Source organism: Lepisosteus oculatus, chromosome 9 (genome assembly GCF_040954835.1).
Source record: "Lepisosteus oculatus isolate fLepOcu1 chromosome 9, fLepOcu1.hap2, whole genome shotgun sequence".
In the NCBI taxonomy this organism is placed as follows: domain Eukaryota; kingdom Metazoa; phylum Chordata; class Actinopteri; order Semionotiformes; family Lepisosteidae; genus Lepisosteus; species Lepisosteus oculatus.
In genome coordinates, this window is record NC_090704.1 from 15,069,570 (window position 1) to 15,089,250 (window position 19,681).

Below are 19,681 nucleotides of genomic sequence, written 5' to 3' on the forward strand. Positions count from 1 at the left end.
CCTCCCCACTGATAGCTGATGTGTGGTGAGCGTTCTGGCGCACTATGGCTGCCGTCGCATCATCCAGGTGGATGCTGCACATTGGTGGTGGTGGAGGGGAGTCCCCATTACCTGTAAAGCGCTTTGAGTGGAGTGTCCAGAAAAGCGCTATATAAGTGTAAGCAATTATTATTATTATTATTATCAGATCCCACTTCTAAAACTTCTAAAAGGGAAACTAGTCACATGGGTTTTACATACAAATCTACAGAAAGCAATTATTATTTTTGTATTTCTCTCTATGCCAGCCAGTTCTAATGTGGGTTTTTTTTCTGTCGCAGGAGGTGAAATATTTCCAATTTCCAGGAGAGCTCCTGATGAGAATGTTGAAAATGCTTATTCTTCCACTTGTTGTTTCCAGGTAAGATCTTCTCTCTTCCTTTCGTCTTTTCTCCCTTTGTCTGATTCCACCTTCTCCACTGCTGCTATACTGCTCTACCTATACAGGGGATCCAAGCACAGCTCTGCTCCTCATGACTTACACACAAAATGTTGTTTAATGCACTTATCAAGCATGTCTTTCTCCATAAACTTTTTTGCATCTGTTGGTTATGGTGCATTCGCTTACATATGAAAAATCTACCACATATCTTTCCACACAATGTCCTTCTCCAGCTCTCAGTGGTTTTAAAAATAATAATATAATAATTGCTTACACTTATAAAGCGCTTTTCTGGACAGTCCACTCAAAGCACTTTACAGGTAATGGGGACTCCCCTCCACCACCACCAATGTGCAGCATCGACCTGGATGATGCGATGGCAGCCATAGTGCGCCAGAACGCTCACCACACATCAGCTATTAGTGGGGAGGAGAGCAGAGTAATGAAGCCAATTCATAGAATTGGAGGCCAGGACGCCGGGGTTACACCCCTACTCTTTTTGAGAAAAACCCTGGGTTTTTTAGTGACCACAGAGAGTCAGTAACTCGGTTTTACATCTCATCCGAAGGATGGCACCTGTTTACAGTAAAGTGTCCCTGTCACTATACTGGGGCATTAGGACCAACATGGACCACAGGGTGAGCGCCCCCTGCTGGCCCCACTAACACCTCTTCCAGCAGCAACCTTTGTTTTTCCAAGGAGGTCTCCCATCCAGGTACCGACAAGGCTCACACCTGCTTAGCTTCAGTGATTTACCAGTTGTGAGTTGCAGAGTTGGAATACTTTTTTTCTGTATTCTTCAGTATGTTACACTTGTTTGGATTTTGAAGCATCTAAAAAATGACAGGTGCTCTTGATCACAAAGAATCTTAATTTCCGAAAGGACTGACAGAAAAAGAGAATCCTGGGAGCGTTTAAAGTCACGTGTGTCAGTTGTTTGCAGGTCAATATTCCACCTACCAGAGGGTGAGAGAATATTATATTGAGGCTTGCAATAAGGAGATTAAGGCAATGCCAATTTAATTTTGTGAGAAAGAAAGGGATTATCAGTGAGTGGAATGTTTTAATGTCTGGGGCAAGATGTGGATCAAAGCAAGTGCCTTATGTTCACCTACAGTAGGAAATGGAAGCAGAAATGCCTTTCAGGGACATTTTTTAAATCTACATGAAAGAGAGTGAGATAGATTAAACAAATATGTTGATAAATTAAAACCTTTGCTTTTGTCTTTTTTTAGATTAAAGGAGAGAAGCTACAATAAATGCAGACTTTCACTTTTGATATTAAAATATTTTGCAGGTGCGGGAAATTGCAAATGTACTTTTTTCCATATTTTGACTATGGTCCCCCAGGGGTGTCTGTACTAGCTCAGTGGGTGTCTTGTAAATACCTTGTTATATTCATGTTTTTATATGTTAATCCATGTCCAAATCCAATGGAAGGTATTAACTGAAGTTCGGGAGGGATAACAAAAGCAAGTCAATTTCACAATGCTGCACCTTACCTGTCACGTAAGTCAGAGGCGACGAACCGTGGAATGGCAGGAGAGCGAAAATAGACCCTATGCGTAGCGGCAAGACGGGGGTTAGCCCAGGCTCAGCAGTTCAGGAAATGCCGAATAGAAACCTATGCCCTCAGGACAAGGACAAGGACAAGGACAAGGACAAGGACAAGGACAAGGACAAGGACAAGGACAAGGACAAGGACAAGGACAAGGACAAGGACAAGGACAAGGACAAGGACAAGGACAAGGACAAGGACAAGGACAAGGACAAGGACAAGGACAAGGACATCTGAACCTCAATACAATACCTGAGCAAGTAGCAGAGCAGAAGCAGGAAGTAAATAGGCTACACAACTAGACACACCAGAAAGACATGAATAATCACAAGGAACTAGGAACAGGTGAAAAGTAGAGCGCCCTCTAGGTGTACTGGGCGTGACATTACCACCATCATCACATAAACTGAACTCAAACGCCTCCCCTCACATTCATCTCAAGCTTTCCTCCTCCACCCTATCTCCACCTTTCAGCTGCCCCTTGCTTCACTCAGTCTGAACGGGTGAAGTCTACTTGTCCTGTGGCCAGAATACTATAGTTCAACACATAACAGCAACAAAAGGATATTCTGAGGTCCTGTAAATCAAGAACAGTCTAGCAAATCTCTAGCAAATCAGGTTGTATCAGAGCTTAGCATTTTTAATAGTACCGCAGACCTGCTTATAGAGGAATACAAATTAAAATGTAGGATTTATAACCAAAAAAGTGTGCAATATGTGATGGAATTGTGGAATTTGGAAAAGGCCTGTCTATATTGAACAGTCAATGATACCTTGTACAAGCCAGAAACTTGAAGGAAGTTGGGAGTTTTTTGTGCAAATAGAAATAAGAGCTCACATGCTCTGGGATTATTTAGTCTTTGAGATGCCATGTGACGTAAGGACGTGGGGGTTGTATTTTTATTAGCTGCTGGGGCAGGGCAGTGAGTAGGATTAAGTCAGCTGCAGATGTGTGATATAAGCCTTTGACCTTATTGCATTACTGCAATCATATAATAGAGTGTTCATTTGCTGTTAGTAACTGAAAACTGTTTCGCCCTTGTTACCATGTTGCTTCATAATCATTAATAAGCCCTTGACTGGTGTTTTTAGGCAATGCCTTATCCTATACCACATTATGCTCATAAAAAACCACCTGGTGTACCTTATTTATTATATGAACTCCAGTAAGGCAAATAAAAAACATACATGTGTTTGTGATATATTTAATTGGTCTTAATGCCTGTTTTGGTATGTTATACAATTTGGGTGCTGAAAATCAAATCCAAGCACGGTAGCTATCCTTGCAGGGGCTATTTGAAGTGATACAGTACATACAGTAGAGCATATCAATGTAGTGATGTTGAATTACATATGGAAAATGACACAAAACAACCACCTACTGTAGCACTTCTAGCCCCTTTTAAGACTTGGACAGTCCTATATTTGTTTGAGCTCGACTGATGGCCATAAATGATTAAAAAAAATTAAAAAAGGCATGAAATCCTACATGATAGCTGGACACTTTGCAGCAATTGATTTGCGTTTGCCAAGAGAGCAGAAGTGCTAAAAGTCACATCTCCTACCAGACGGCAACCAATTTTCACAGCAGAGTTTAATTGACCTCCTATCTCTTTCTTGAGAAATAATGATAAGTGTTTCAGAATTCAGATGGCAGGGTTTGAAAGCATGACAGGACAATTGTGAAGCTGATTTGCAAACCTGATTTACCAGAAAAACCGCTAATGAAATAACTTGCACATGTTTGTACTTGCTTATTGCATCCGTTTGTTAGCTACTAGGATGGAAGCATCAATGGGATGTCTTCTTTACACTTCATCCATTATCTGATAGTAGCTTGTTTTGATAATGGTTTTGACAAGCTAGAGCCTGTCCTGGAAGCATAGGTTACATAGCACGATTAAGACACCAACACATCTACTGCCAAGAACACTTACAGTAGTAATAGGACACCTCAAGTACAGTATGGCACTGTACAGTGTAGGGATGCAATATGTCACAGCAGACTGTCAAAGTTTTGCAATATATTTATTACAAAACACCTGAAACACATTTCTTTAGAAGAGATAAAGAATCAAGCATGAACTTTGCTGAGTACCTTTTATACATTAACTGCAGCAGAGATCAACATTTTGTGTTACCTTATAAAGAATGAAATTTTGTGTCAGGAGGCAAAGATATATTTGGACTTTCAAATGACAAAGTACACAGAATGTTCAGCTACTCATGCAACAGTTCTCAGTGCCCTGTCCTGGTTAGCTTAAATCATGATTTTTACTGCAATAGGGTTAAAGAGGAACTGCAGTCCCAATTTCTCAGACCAGTTATTAAATCTCAGGAACAAAATAAATTAATTCCTAGAACAATTTTTCAAATTTTGAATTAACCATAAAATCGTGAACTTTGTGAAGGTGCTGTAAGTCACTTGCGTTTGAGTTCCCACAAATTGCAACATGATGTGGCACTTCCTGCTTGCTAGTTTCCATAATGACTAATGTAATGTGAAGTTTTAGCAAATAAGCACAGGTTGTACCGCAGACATTTAACAGCAGAAATGTTCCAACACGATCTGCATGCAGACCTAATAAGTAAGCTCCATTCTTCGGCAAAATCAAGTGCAATATTTCTATTGCATTAAAAGAGATTTATTCATAAGTCTGCTTGTTTACAATGTAATAAGGCAGCAACACATCACCTGAAGTTTTGTTGCCTCATTCTGAATTGCAGATCATGGCACTGAGCAAACATGGAAATTTTGTCTATTTTGTAAATTGAAGGTTTTACAAGTCACTGTGTCCATTTTATTTTTATTGTGGCTTGAAATGCACTGATCAATGCTGATTCTTCCTAACCCCAGAATCGAAAATAGTGTTGCAGTTCCACTTTAAAAGTTGTGGACTGCATCTAAACACACGGGGGTAAAAATAATGAATATTACCTATAGTAAAATCCAAAGCCTTCAAGAGAAAATAGTTTACTCCATATTCATTATCACAAAACAACAAAACTAATATCCTGTTCATGTCTCAAAAGATTGGCAGATGCAGGAGGCACATGGTCACATGGGAAACTAGATTAAGAATATTTCATTATTATTTAAAGAAATAATAAAAAAAAATATTGAGAACAGCATGATCAGAACACATTGCAAAATTCCCATTTTTGAGTTTATGACATACCCATGAACACGTTTCTTAACTTCTTAGTGAAGACTTAAGCCAAGTTTTACATAAAGCTGGAAAGTGTAATGCCGTCAGTAAATGCTCTGCAGAATAAGCTCCTTACGTTCATGTTACATGTAAAATGGCACAGGAGAAGTACTGATCCCATGGTGATGGATACTGGTTGTACTGTCCTTCATGTAACTCAGCACAAGTGGATTACATTATGGTGTCCCCAGCCAGCAGCAGAAGAGTCCCAATGGGCATCGTGTCAATTGCCAGTGGACACATAAAGGCTGTAGATCCTAATTAAAACTATTCAATGACATCATCCCAGTGCTTCCTGATAAAAGCTAAAAACATGAACCCTGCGATATCATACTCTTTTAATAACTGACTCCTGTTCAGTATTCCTCCTCAGAATCCTCATAGACAGCGCATGCACCCAAGAGATGCAATGGTACATGATGTTGATGTCCACATTCTGAGAACTGGATGCCAGCAAATGATGACAGTACTACTGACCAGTATAGGTTTTGAAAATATAATTAATATTGTAACCAAATATAGTTTGTAGTAGTGGTCAGCAGCTGAGTTCTCTTATTAAAGGCAAAATCTTGAGCTGTTTTCTTCCTTTTCATTTTATGTTTGTGGTAGCCAAGTATGATTACTTTTACAGCCTGCTAATTCGAAATAACCAATTTCTAGCCAATTCAGCTGAGTGCTACATCCCCTGGGACTTTGTAAGAGGAAGGGGGACGATGAATGCTTTCCTCCAGGAACATGCACTTTTCTGAGCCATTTGCCCTTTTATGAGCTCGAGGCTCCACAGCTCCTTGTTACGGCGAAGTGCCCTAGCTGTAACTGAACCTTCACGCAGGATCGGGCTGGTATGAGGGCTGTGCTATCAGGAAGAAGTCGCAGTACTTATCCAAATCGCAGAACCTTTAAACTAGTTTCGACAGGCATAGGTCAAGAAACCGGAACGTCAGATAAATGATAGTGCAGTACTAAGGTTTACAGGGAAGTGGAGCTCCTCTGGTGAACCAATACTAAGCGTGGTGAGTAGTCCTTATATGGTTGGGTGCCGACATGAGTGATTGGGTCTGTGGGAATTGGTAAGGGATTCTGAAGGATTGTGTGTAACCGTGACACGCCTACAGGGGAGTCAGTGCCGTTAGGAAGAGAGGTGCGGTCATATCCTTCTATGTTTAGACACATATAAAGATAGTTGCTTCTGAATTTTCATGCAGGTAGATCAAATAGGCACCGTGCTGTCTGTTTCTAAATTGTCTATGCAAACAAAAGCAATGGAGCCGCATTTCAGTTTACTATTTTGAAAATAGTTTTGTGTGAACATTTGGGATGTACTGTAGATACTGAGGATAGATGAAAGCCGTTTCCCTCTAAGGCAACATTAAAACAGTAATATGTAATTACATTGTGCAGAATCCCTGATGCCCTCCTGGATATGTTTTGTGATTTAATCAAGAGGGCCTCAGATCACAATTCAGGGGGTTGATGAAAATGTAGTCAAACACAGAACCCAAACAAAAATTAAAAAAATGAATTCTCTCTGAGATTCAGATTAGTTTTCTTTGGTTCTGTTCTTCTTTCAAACAATTTCAGAAGAATAAAAGCACTCCCTCTGCCTCCCCTCAAGTTGTGAATTTGAATTCCAACACAACATGTGGTCTTGTGGATTATATGTCCATTATTCTAAAAAGAATTCTTTATTTATTTATTCTGGATTATTACTGGACTGGAATAATCTGCTGGATTCAGTAAATCATTCACTAACCCCATCATTTTGTGGATTAGGCGGTTTGTCATTTAATTTCTCTCTTTGTTACAGGCAAGGGGAGGGTATCTCAGGCCAGTTCTGACAGACCAATCAAGCCAACGTTATTAACCCTACCTGTCCTATTATTAGTGTGGTGCATTAGCTCTTTTGCTCTGTAAAATATTCTTTGCACATTTTGCTTGTCTGAGGTTCTTAACCTTTTCACAAATATGTTGGAAGAACATACATACAGGGACTGCATTGCTCTTTCCTATTTGATAAACGTGTGGAAGGCATTTGCAAATTATTGGGAAAGAAGAGTGGAAAAACAGAGCTGCATCTATCAAAAAAGAGCTTAAATGAGAACCTGCTCAAACAAAGGTAGTTTCCCTATCACATCCAGGACATGCAACCTGATGAAGGTGGCTTGGTTTTCCCTGTCTAATACTGATGAGGTGGAGGAATGTTCAAGGTCTGGTGAAGAGCTGCTCAAGGGATCCTTAGTTCACTGGTTGTTTTCAGCAAGGGAAGCGTCATTTCTCTGCGTGGTATCAAAGATCTTGATAATAATAATAATTATAATAATAATAATAATAATAATTATTATTATTATTATTATTATTATTATTATTATTATTATTATTATTATTATTATTATTATTGAACAACTCTAATAAAAAAGCTGTGTGGCTTTGGAGATCTCATACAGGTAGTTTGGGGATATAACTGCACAGCAATTGCTAATTTCAAATCAGGAAATACAAATCTTTTAAATTATCCCTTTCAGTTCCAAATATTTTTAAAAGCTGCTTTTTTCCTCATCTGTGTTCTACAATATAAGGGAATTCATTTGTGATGAATAGACATGCAGTAAATAACATACATTTACCTCAGAAATCAAATTTATTTGGCTTTTTCAGGTGTTTGGTCTTTTTTGAAGTTTATATGTAGAGTAGGATTGCGTGACAGACTGTGACCTTTGAGCCTGGTAATCTGGAATTCGTGCTCCGTTATAAATTGATTGTTTTACTCTATATTCCAGCTTTATTTCCCTTCATCCATTTATTCCTCAGTACACACATGTATGTGGCTTGGTTTTGACATTGTTTACTCTATGTCGCACAGCAGGGTTCTGTTCTTTAAAAGAACTTTGGAAGGGTATCCTAAATCCTTCCTAAATTCTTCTAAAACATTTTCATCGGCAATAATTAAACCTTTCTGACTAAAGGAGTCTTTTGTTTCTCACACTTCATGTCACAGAAGGAAAATAAAGTGCAATAACCCACTTTCCTGAGAGGTTTTTTTAAATGTATTTTTAAACACACAAAATGTATAACATAAAAGGGGTCTACATATAATTTGAAACACGGGGAAATATATCTGTTCAAAAGGAAAAGTGAATAAGTGAAAATTTTTTACCAGATTCCTTTAGAGAGTCTTGTGTTCGTGTACGAGTCCTTTTTCTAATCAGGTATCTTTCTCATGTACCAGCCATGAACACCTCTCTGCCAATGAAAATGAATGTTTTGGAACATTTTCAAACAGTTTCAGTTAATTTCTGAGGAGATTTTATGACTGCTGATAGGTGTGTTTTAGGAAAGTGGCTAGCTATCCAAAATACAGTAAATTACATGTTTTTAAGCAACATTATTACACCAAATTAAAGGTTTGATCAATATTTTAGATGTGAGTCACTTTATAAGACTAAGTGTCAACCAAACTGCCCCTGTGCTACTGATGAATGTCAGCGGAGCTGAGCACTTATGATATATTTTTTATGATATTTGCTGTGAAAAACATGTCTCCCCATGCAAAATCAAAAATTCAAAAAGAGTAAATTAAGGGAAAGTAAGAAGGTTTAACGATATTGGTAACAACTCAAGCTGATTATTTCTGGGAGCAGAGCTGTGGATTAATTGCTCTAGATTAGTTATACCAGTGACGTCCCAGCCTCATTTGATGTGGTTAAACCCTGTGCTGAGACCCTGTGAGTTGTGCTCTAGTTACAACCAACAGGATCCATGTCACTGTCAGATGAAGAACATCTTTACCTACTGCTCACATCAGAGCAGACTTCACCTTCACTGTAAAGAGTTCATTTGTTTGTAACCCCATCATTTTGTGGATTAAGCGGTTTGTACAGACAGAGGCAATTACAAACGACTAGATCTAGGATTTCCTGGACCCTAGCTCTAAAAAATAATGCTATTAGAATGTTGTAGCAATATATTGTATTTTTGATTTAATTTTTGTGATCTTGCTTGCAGTCTTCCAGGACTTCTTTGTTGCTTTTTACTGTTTTTTAGTATGGAACAACTGTATATTGCTAATATCTCATTGCTAATATAAAACTAGGGTGGAGTGATGGCACAGTGATTAGCCTTGCTATCTTGCAACTCTGGAGCCCTGGGTTCAATTCTGTACATGAGGTGCTATCTGCATGGAGTTTGTATGTTCTACCCATGTTTGCATGGGTTTCCTCCCACAGTCCAAAAACATACTAGGGCGTATCCTGCTTCGTACCCATTGCTTTTCAGGACAGGCTCTGGCAACCCTCAATTTGATAAAGAGGTTAGAATATGGGTGGATTTTACTCACGGAAACTCATGGATCAGCATTGCAAGATAAAGAAACAGTAACAAAACAGAAGTGTGACAAGAAGCATGACTGGAATTGAAACAGTCAGATTATTTTCAGAGCAGTGTTCAGCAGTTATATAGAATGTTTTTCTGCCAAGAAACTGTCAGGTTACGCTTCAATTGGAAAATGATGTTGAAGTAGAAGGAGTCCAATGCTAGTCCAATGCTGGAGTAAGCAAAGTGCTCTGTTTTCCTGCCAACCTACTCTACAATTACATGGGATTCCAAATGCAGCGGCCCACAGCTGGCCACACTAGGGGTGAAATTAAACAGCCTGGGCTTTTCCAGCACAGACTGTTACGGCAAACATTGCAAGTTCCTGGGTACTTCTGGTGCTGTTGGTCTCTTCTCCCATTGGCACTGAACTTCCTGTGTGGGGCTGCTCACATCTTTTGATGTGTTAAAAATGGATGGTGCAAAGGTGGGAGAGCAGGAGGAGTCTGTCTTCATTTTCTCATTCTGTCCGTGCGTGGTTGGATGTTTTTTGGAAACCTGAAAAGTCCGTTTTGGATGGGTATATAACAAAAATGGAAGTTATTAACCAAAGTCCAACAGGGATAACAATGACAAGTCAATCTCACACAGCTGCACCTGATCACCATCATCACCAAACTAGCTACATAGACTGATCTCAAAGGCCTCCCTCTGTATTCATCACAAGCTTCCCTCCTCCAACCCATCTCCACCTTGCAGCTTACCCTTGGTTTTCTCAGTCTGAATGGGGTTCGAGTCTCTTAGTTCTATGACCATGAGGCTATCCATTAACCAAGCCAGTTAAGCCAAACCTTTTTACTAAATATTTCCAAATAAATATACTAAATTCTAAATATTCCCAAATATTCCACAAAGTATTCAATCGTTTGTTGTCCCAGTGAAACATAAATTGAAAAATATGTATAAATGCATGAATTAATTAATTGGAAGAAAAGTGCATTTTCATTTTTTATGCCACAACATTCACCACAGCAAATCAATATAGAATTAAGTGATGGAAACACAACCTAAACTCACTCTTCCTAGCTCTGTTAAGGGTCCTCGGTGCTTTTGGTTAATGTCCTTCACTCTTTATTTTACTTGATAAGGTTTATTGACTCCCCAAATGAGAAACAGTTATAGACAAGCCTTGTGTCAGTCAGATGGGGCTCCAATTCCAGCAATATCATTCCTAATATAAGTGAAAATCATAAAAAAATCACAAAGGTACTGTGTATTTGTTTTTAAAATCCATCCTCAAGCTCTTTGTGAGATAATATGCTAGCATTGGACTTCTTTGTGCAAACGTGACTAGTCACCAAGTACTGGCTGTTAATGTTCTGCCATTGCTTTCTTCAAGGGATTATTGTGTTTCTTGTAATCACTCTAATCTCTCTGATATCCTGATCCATAAAGCTAGCTAGCCCTCTCCATGGAAACAAAAGGAAATTCCTATGGGACTATCTCTCTGTATTTCACTCTTTATCCCAATTCCTCTCAGTATCTCTTTTTCTCTCTTGGGAACAGACATCTTGGGAAATGTCAGATTGGTCTGACAATATGAGTCACTGCAGTGATAATATTAAAGACTCAGGCTGTCTGCATTTTTTTCAGTGTTCAAAAATTTTGCCATTCCACAATTTTCCTTTCTGCTAGAATTGCCTGGCAAAGTACTTTTTCCTTGAATGGAGATATGGTGCCACACATCTGTAGTGTGCTCTCTGAAGGCACCAGTTCTTTAGGGTTTGGGCATTTACTGGGACAATTATTAATTGATTCTTTTGATGGCTTTAGAATCCAACCATGCGATATAACTCAGACAACGCACACACACAGGTACTAATACACGAGGATACATTTATTAATACATAAAATATGCATAAAAACCTAACAGATCTTATCGAGAGGGTTATCAGAATACAAAAGGTATATATTCAGTCAGTTACAAAGAGTTACATATATCAGGAGGACATACGTTCAGTATATCATTCATTTAGACCGTTTCGTAATTGAACTTGGTTACAACTTCTACATTAGATACTCAAAACAAGTACATAATTCTTAGGAATTAAATTGATATCAACTGGTTGGGATAACAATTGAATTCTCGAACTGTAATGCATTGAAGTTGAATACTCATCCAATCTCTGGGGATTCAGATCTCCTGCGGGCACAAATAAACAGTTTCAGGCTGTTGCTGTCCAATCCGCGCTCTCTGGCTCGGTGCCAGGCTGTGCAGTGCGGTTTGCGACGGTGCGCTGCAGATGCTCACTGACCGGCTAGTTAGTGTTGGCTTTAACTAACACAGTTTGTGCACAGGAAAAAGATGACTGTGGGTCCCAGCAAGTCAGGAAGAGGACTAGTTCGTTGCTGATGAAGCGCTAGTTCTGAATAGTGATTCAGCTGTCCACAGTTCCGACCTGTTCACGAGGCCTGCTGCTGGTGCTAACCTTGGGTGAATCCTCTGGTTACTCTCTGGCAACCTCCGCTCTCGACTCTTAGAACAAAGGAAAGTTCTGGCATTCGGACACACTGGCCGTTCCGTGGTTGTCCGGGCTGAGTCTCAGGATGGTCAGGAGGCGCGCTGCGAGAATGTCCTGCCCTTGGGAGCCTTCTGCTCCTGGGCCGTCCTGCCCTGGAATTCTCCTTTGAATTCCCTTTAGAAAAGTCCACAGAATCCTCTCAGGTCCTCTGTGTTGCCTGTTTTTACCTGGAGGAACTTCAACTCATTCATTGGCTGAAAGTTCCATGGGCATCAGAGTCCCACGTGGGTTACTCGGCCCTACCAGTCCCTGATTGGTTGATCAAGGTGAGATATGAGTCACTTACTCCTGACACTTAGGAATGCAGTCCAGATGTCCATCTGGCACTCCCTAGACAGATAGACGCCAATGGATGACCATTGATCATGATAGCCAGGCTTAGCTAAGTGCATCCCCCTTTGGGAGCTGTCCCTTATCAAAAGAAAACATCAGCCTGCATGAATAGTTTCTCTGTGGCTGCACCACAGAGATGATCAGAGAGATGAGGCCTACACATCACATCGGATTTTTTAAACATTTCGGTCTTTTTGATTTCCTTTGATTTAGAAAACCATTTGAATGTGATGATACATGCAGGAACACATAATTCTGATTCTTAGAACTGTTTTCCTTAGACTTTTTGGTTTTATCTTTTTTAAACTTAACCACATCTGGATACCTACAGTATAGCACCCTCTGTACAACATGTACACAAAGGGCAAAGAATAAGGTACATCAAAGAGTGGCAATTCCTAAAACTTAAGGGGATCATTCAATGATAAGAGTTTTTGGAAACCAATTTATGTTGTTGCAGTTATTGTCCCAGAAAATCTATTCATTTGGAATGTTAACGCCATTGCAGCAGACCTCTGTAAAAAAATTCAAGGCCATAAATCTGCCGACTCCATATTGACTGAAATAAGTGAAGATATATACTTACACAAAAGTAGTTATTTGTTTTATTTTGGAGGGTAAATGAAATCCCTACTTCATGTAGCAACAGCTGTTACAGGCCTGTATGAAACCTGTAACATGATATTGTAAACAGAGGAAGTCAATCTCTTTGTTTTACCCCCGAATTCTAACAATATTTGCATTGGTGTATAGACGAACCCCCCCACCACCACCACCACCGGATACTATAGGTATACATTTCCGAATGGAGACTTAAACAAAAACTGAAAAAGGAGCTCGGAGCTTATATTGAGATTGCAGGTCCTGGAATGAGTGAAGACCATTCTCATAGAGAATATCCATTAGATTCTGAATCCCTTTATCCCTCCAATGTGAGGAAAGGAAAAGGGAATTGCCTGATACAATGATTTTCAAATGAATACAGAAGAGCTTAGTTTTTATTTTCATGCATGCTGCATTTTCTTGCTGTAACTTCTACTGCAGTCATGCTTCAACCAGAAAAAAGTCATTTGTTTAAAAAAACGGTTTTCCTAAAAGGGTCTGTTAGTTTCTGGTAGCTTGGATTGAGGTCAGAGCCCCTGGGATTTGATGATGAAATGAGTGAGGTGATATCTCATCACTCTCACCATGTGTCCATGTCTGAAACATTCAGCATGGCTGAACACTGTGTGCTGCAGTCCAAACAATTGCAACTGAGTTTTGAGAATGTTTGTCCATTATGTTTCTTACTGGAGGTGATGTACCCATTGTCAAATACACACGTTCGTTCAAGTGGATTATTTTAACAACCCGCATAATAAGGGTTTTTTATCAGCACTGTACTTCCTGCACGGACTCTCCCATATGGAAATTTCTGGTTGATGAGTTGCTGGTTTTCATTATAGGAACTTGGGAGTAATTGGGAACTTGGGAGTAATTGGGAAGTGAGGTTCAGATGTAAAATACTTTACCACAGAAAATATCTGAGAGCTTGCTTTATTATTTTTTTAGTATTTTGCAGAAAATACCACTTCTGTCAGACACAATCAGACTCTGAACAAAAGATTGGTCCACTGTTTAAATACAGAGTACAGAATTCCTTTTGTCTCTCCCTTTAGCACAATCCAGCTTAAACAAATGTATTCCTTCTGTGTAATTTACCTCCTGGAAATTGTGAATACATGCAATTATTTGCTTTTCAGTTTGACTGAATTTTGCTTCTGTGATTTCTTGTTTTTGCAAAAACACTTTGATGACCATTAAAACTATGAGTGCCACTAACAGATAATTTCCTGTGCAATACTTTTAGATGTTTTGTTTAGTTGTACTTCAGAGACCATTTCTATGAGCACTCATACACTGTTGATTGTAATGGATATATCCATAAAAAATAGTTCAAATCATAAAGCTACTCCACCATTCGTAAAGCAGTTCAGAGAGAGCAAATAAAATGCCACTTATACAGACATACTGTACATTTTCTGTCATTGTCCTCAGAAATATTGTTTTTCATTTCAGATTTTTCTTGTGTAGCTCATACTGCGTTCAATATTTATTTTCAATTATGAAAAACTGAAAACTGCAAAGAAAAAATAAAAAACATCCCACTGAACCCTTTTAAAACCATATCAGCCTAAAAATAAGTGCTAAAAGGTTTTAAGGTTTAAGTGAGTTCCCTTCTTGTCCCAGTTGTGCTGAATCTCTGGATGTGATGAATTCAGATTCATCTGTATATCATGTGGTTTCAAATCATAGTTGAATGTGAAAAGTGTTTTAGACATTTTCCTGCTTCTTTATTAGAGTCATACAAGAAGCCATTAGTGATTACAACTGAATGTAAAATTTAACATTAAAGGAGAAAAAACAAATATTTATGGATAAGTTATGTAAATCAATTTCATAGTGTGCCCTTTCACATACCTCAGTCCAAAAATGCATTCATACCAACATAGTTTAGGCAACATTCAGTCAAAGCAAATGCTAAAAGGTTGCTTTTAGTAAGACTAATGGTTGTAGATAAATGACAATATTCATTTTATTTACAATTACCACAGCTTCTGGAATAGTGTGCTAAACATTTAGACACCACTCAGTGTAATGGAAGTCTTGCAAGAGAAGAAATGATTATGAACACAAACAGTTATTGCATATTGCTTTAGGAAACAAAATCCCCACTGTAGTTTGATCCATTGTTTGAATAGAGCCCCCTGTAGCAGGCTCATATTTAGATAATACCAAAGTGACTGATGAGCAATATATTTTGCATCATATTCATGCTTCAAATCTTCCTATGCAAAATTATTCAAAGGGCAAAAGCTCATTAACCGACAGCAGGAAAACCTCAAAATTGCTAGTCCTAATAAGCAGTGGGGAACTTATCTCTTTCCCCTCATTGTTAGCAATAAAAGTAATAGGGTAGGAGTTAGGGTAGCCGGGGGAACAGGGGAATAGGTTTAAATTGGAACAAGGGGAGGGCAGGAATGTGCAGTTATATTGCAAAGGTGACAGAGAGGCTTTTCATGCATAATTCTGCTCTCCATGCATAACTCTGAAGTGTGGGTTTGTCATATCCCCACATTTTCATACTGCTTATTGAGAACCTTTAATCCTCTCCTAGCCACCCTGTTTCCTCTTGTATCAATTCCCCTGTGCCGAGAATAGTTTGCAGTGCAGTCTCACCCTGTGAAATAAATCATATACAATTCTGTGGAAAATTGAAGTATAAAACTAAATACCCAGGAGTCCTTTTTCTTTTTCTAAACCCACAAACTCTTTATCTTTCTCTGCATGTCATTTATAACCCTCACTGAGTTCATATTATATGCCCGTTAACACTGTGAACTATTTTGGCCATCAGAACATTTTATTCTATAAAATTAGCTGTAACTGATGCTGCTAGAACTATATTCAGCAATTTCTAATTAACTGTTTGTAATACACGTTTATTTAAATGCAATGCATGGTTGTGTCAAAAATGAAAATAAAATGAAATTTGGTTTGATCATATTCTTATTAGTTTTGTATTTTGAGGTGAAAAACAGTAGCCGCAGTGTAGAATTGCTGTTAGGGTTCTTGACCTGTTTCTGAAAGGCTTTGGGTTCAAGTTCCATGTTCAAACACTAGACACCACTGTTGAACCCATGTGTAGGGTAATTCACCCAGACTGCTCCAGTACAATAAATACCCGACTGTGTTTGTTGGGTGCAAAAGCAAGTCACTTTTGTAAGTCAGGAATTGGTATGTGTTAATGCTTGATTGCCGGCAAAAAAGCAAGATTGGACGAATTACGTATTCTCATCTATATCCTGTTTTAGGTAATGAGAAAGGAAAAATTTAAATGTTGATATAAAATAAAGCAAAGGTATGAAAAAAAATATTTCCTGAGGAGACTCTAAGGGTAAGATGCACTATTTTATTTGAGTATGCAGTAGCAAAAGAAAGAAAAAGAGGGCCCTGAGTATTTGTGAATAAAGCTCTGTGAGTAACTGTTTTAATGGTAATACTTCAATTGGCAAAAAAAAATATCAGATTTTCATAACTGATCTGGTCCACTGGGACAAATCCCACTCTATTCCATGTGTTCCAAGGATGAACCATTTGGCTTCCAGGCTTTGAGGGCAGAACGAGCGCTCGACTGTCAGAATGACACTCTGGAACAGGGGAAACAGAGGGCTAAAAACATATGATTACACACATATCTTATAATAAGCTGATTTCACTGCAAAACCAATTCTGCAGATTGAAAATGCTTAGAGTGAAGATTCTGAAGGATCTTCTAGAAAACTCACGGTCCTAGTCAGCTCCATACCTTGACTTTAATGATACAGGCTCTTAATGGAAGGGCTAGCCAATGACAAAGCACTTATTTTGCCCATCCCTGGAGTCCAGAGCCCTAACCAGACTGAGTCTCAGAAACATCCTTCTAGGCTTACAAAAACACAAGTTGCTGTACAAACAAAATCTGTGTACTGCTTTAAAATGTGTCTTGTCCTACAGAGATTCCTATTGCACTGCCTTGGAAGTCAGTTTACTTTTAGGATTTATATACATTATCGTATAATATTTTAGAGTGTGTTAAAGTCTTTAAATAATTAGTATTTCATAATAATTCAAAACTATTACTGACCTCCTGCTGAGTGCTACAAAATGCTGAACAATGTGAGAATAAGTTTTCTGCTATAAAATGTTATGGATGCTGCTGAGTCATCTTAATAGTCCTGTTAGCTAAGCTCTTGCCACATGCATAACCTGTACGGTCTCCCCTCCCCTCTGAGTTTGCCTGGGGTTGTGGCCCTGCCACAGCAGTGGCTTGATCTCATGGCTCTTATTTACTTCAAATCTCCCACGGAAAAGCCTGCTTCTCACTCAGCAATCAACAGGGCCTTATTGGATCCCATTACCCAGCTAACTTAGCACATTTGAGCTATGCTTAAGCTCATTACTTTAACAGTCCCTATGGTTTCAGGCTGAATACTCCCTCTGTGCTCTGCATGTAGAGTGTTGTGCCTGAAGCTGCCAGCGGCAAAATGTTTTCCAATAACAGAACTTAAACTGGTCTTTTGCATGATGTTACTGCAGTCCACATTTATTTCATGATTGAATCAATCTTGCTATTCCATCTCTGTTTTGATCTGCTTGTTAATCCCATGGTGAATGATAAGGTCTGTTTGTTTTTAATATCCCCACTGTATTAAAACTCTGCTTCCTTCCACAAGGGACTCGTCATAACGGTCAAGCATCTTCTGGAATATGTGCTGTTTTTTTAAGTACTGAAAATGCCTTTAAAGCTAACAAGATTAATATTAGCTGCAAGATAAGACCTTAGGATCTAGCTAAGATGAAACAGAATTAGTGATCCTTAACTGAGGTTTCTCCTTCTTCTTTCTCCGGGTCAGTTTGATGTCAGGATTGGCAGCGCTGGACGCCAAGGCCTCCAGCAGACTGGGCATCATCACTATTTCCTATTACCTGTGGACCACTTTCGTGGCCGTTGTGGTGGGCATCATTATGGTGTCCATCATCCACCCGGGGGGCGCAGCGCAGAAGGAGAGCACAGAGGACAGTGGCAAGCCCATCATGAGCTCCGCCGACGCCCTGCTCGACCTGATCCGGTAAGAGAGAACTGTCTCCCTTCCCCCGCCACTAGGAGAATTAACCCCCCTCTTGCCCCAGTAAGAGACACTGACCCCCTTCTGCCCCCTCCTGCCCCAATAAGAGACACTGACCCCCCCCTGCCCCAGTAAGAGACACTGACCCCCACCTGCACCAATAAGAGACACTGAAACCCACCTGCACCAGTAAGAGAGCCTTGCCTTGATTACTGCTTTTGTGTAGTACCTGTTCTGCTGTATTATTGTACTTCTACCTGTTCATACTGCAGAATACTTAAACAAAGAGAGTCAAGGGGTTTTTAATGTTATTGGACTCTATGCTTGGATGCCTGGTGTTTATATAAAGTGGAATGTAACTTTAATTAGTCCATTTTAACTAATTCATGCTTATTTGTAAATTGCAGCAATATTGGTATACTACAGTTGGTATACTAGAATAATGTTAAAAGCAAAAATATTTCCTTTCTTGCTATTAATTTAGTGAGGCTAGTAATGCAATACAAAAGCAAAGTTCTGGGACTAAATGTCTACAAAACTCGTATTGTATTGCTACAAGCATTCATATAAGACCCTGCTGCAAAGTCAGTGTCTCTGGCTTTTTAGAACAAGTTACATAAAAAGAAAGTCAGTGTCTGCTGTTGCTAAGAAACAGACAGGTTATGGCAAAGTATTTCTGGCTGGCCACTACATACGCACTTCTTACTGAGGGTCATGGTGTTCTCAGTTAATACACCATGTGACTGGCTTTCCATCAGTTTGTAATCAAATAGTTAATAAGGTTCTGTACGCAACAGTTATTGTTGTTTATTCCTCCCCTTTCCAGTCTGCTGATCTCACAGTTCATGAGACTCACAGCTTCCTATGAATGGCTACATATAGAAAAACGTAGGCACAGATTATCGCCACATCAAGTTGTAAGGAGGTCATATCTCTAGTAACCTTTCCCCTTCAATCCAATTGAAGATCACATTTGTTGGTGGTATCTTAATAAGATTGGAAAGAGTGATAGTGAAAGTGCTTAAGATCAATGCTTCAGCCTTTTCTTAGATCCTTGGAGTACTATTATGTAAGGTACTATTTAAAGCAGGTAGAACTGACCTGCTTGTTACATTATTCCCCTCTTGTCCACTTTAGTAGACTGCTGGAACACATTTGGTTGCAACAGACTGGCAGTAGGCCAGAGAAGGAGAGAGAGACAAGACTGTTTGTAGCGAGGAACTGCTAACTAGAATCAGGAATTCAGGGAAAATCAGAGATTAAGTATTATTTTAAGGAGATACTGAAATAAATCAAAACTGTGCTGCATTCTCACAGGAACTATATAGTGTGCTGGTGTTAAATTTCCGTAGAGTCCCCCTCATCTTGTACAAGCTTTAGCAGAGTTATTATATAATAATTACAGATAACCTTAGAGTTCATGTAAGCTAATAAGTGTCTGGGGACAGAGGCTCTTGTCCTTCAGCAGGTGCTCTAACAGACTAGCAGGATCAGCTGTCTCAGAAATCTGGGCGAGCCTGTACATTGTTGGAATAGATTCACTCCAAGACATTGTGAGGACTTTGTAGTGTAGACTCTGATGTCTCTGCCCAAAGTTGAATTAGGCATTGATGTCTCTGCCC

At 39.2% G+C, this 19,681-nt stretch overlaps 1 protein-coding gene across 1 annotated transcript in view; it reads left to right on the forward strand.

Moving 5' to 3' along the window:
• The window catches only part of LOC102695154 (excitatory amino acid transporter 5), a 53,541-nt gene that overhangs the window by 20,183 nt on the left and 13,677 nt on the right, over positions 1–19,681 (forward strand). The window contains exons 2-3 of the mRNA XM_006634837.3: positions 321–400; positions 17,847–18,062. Of these exons, the coding sequence (XP_006634900.1) occupies positions 321–400; positions 17,847–18,062 (296 nt within the window). The remainder of the gene's footprint in view (positions 1–320; positions 401–17,846; positions 18,063–19,681) is intronic.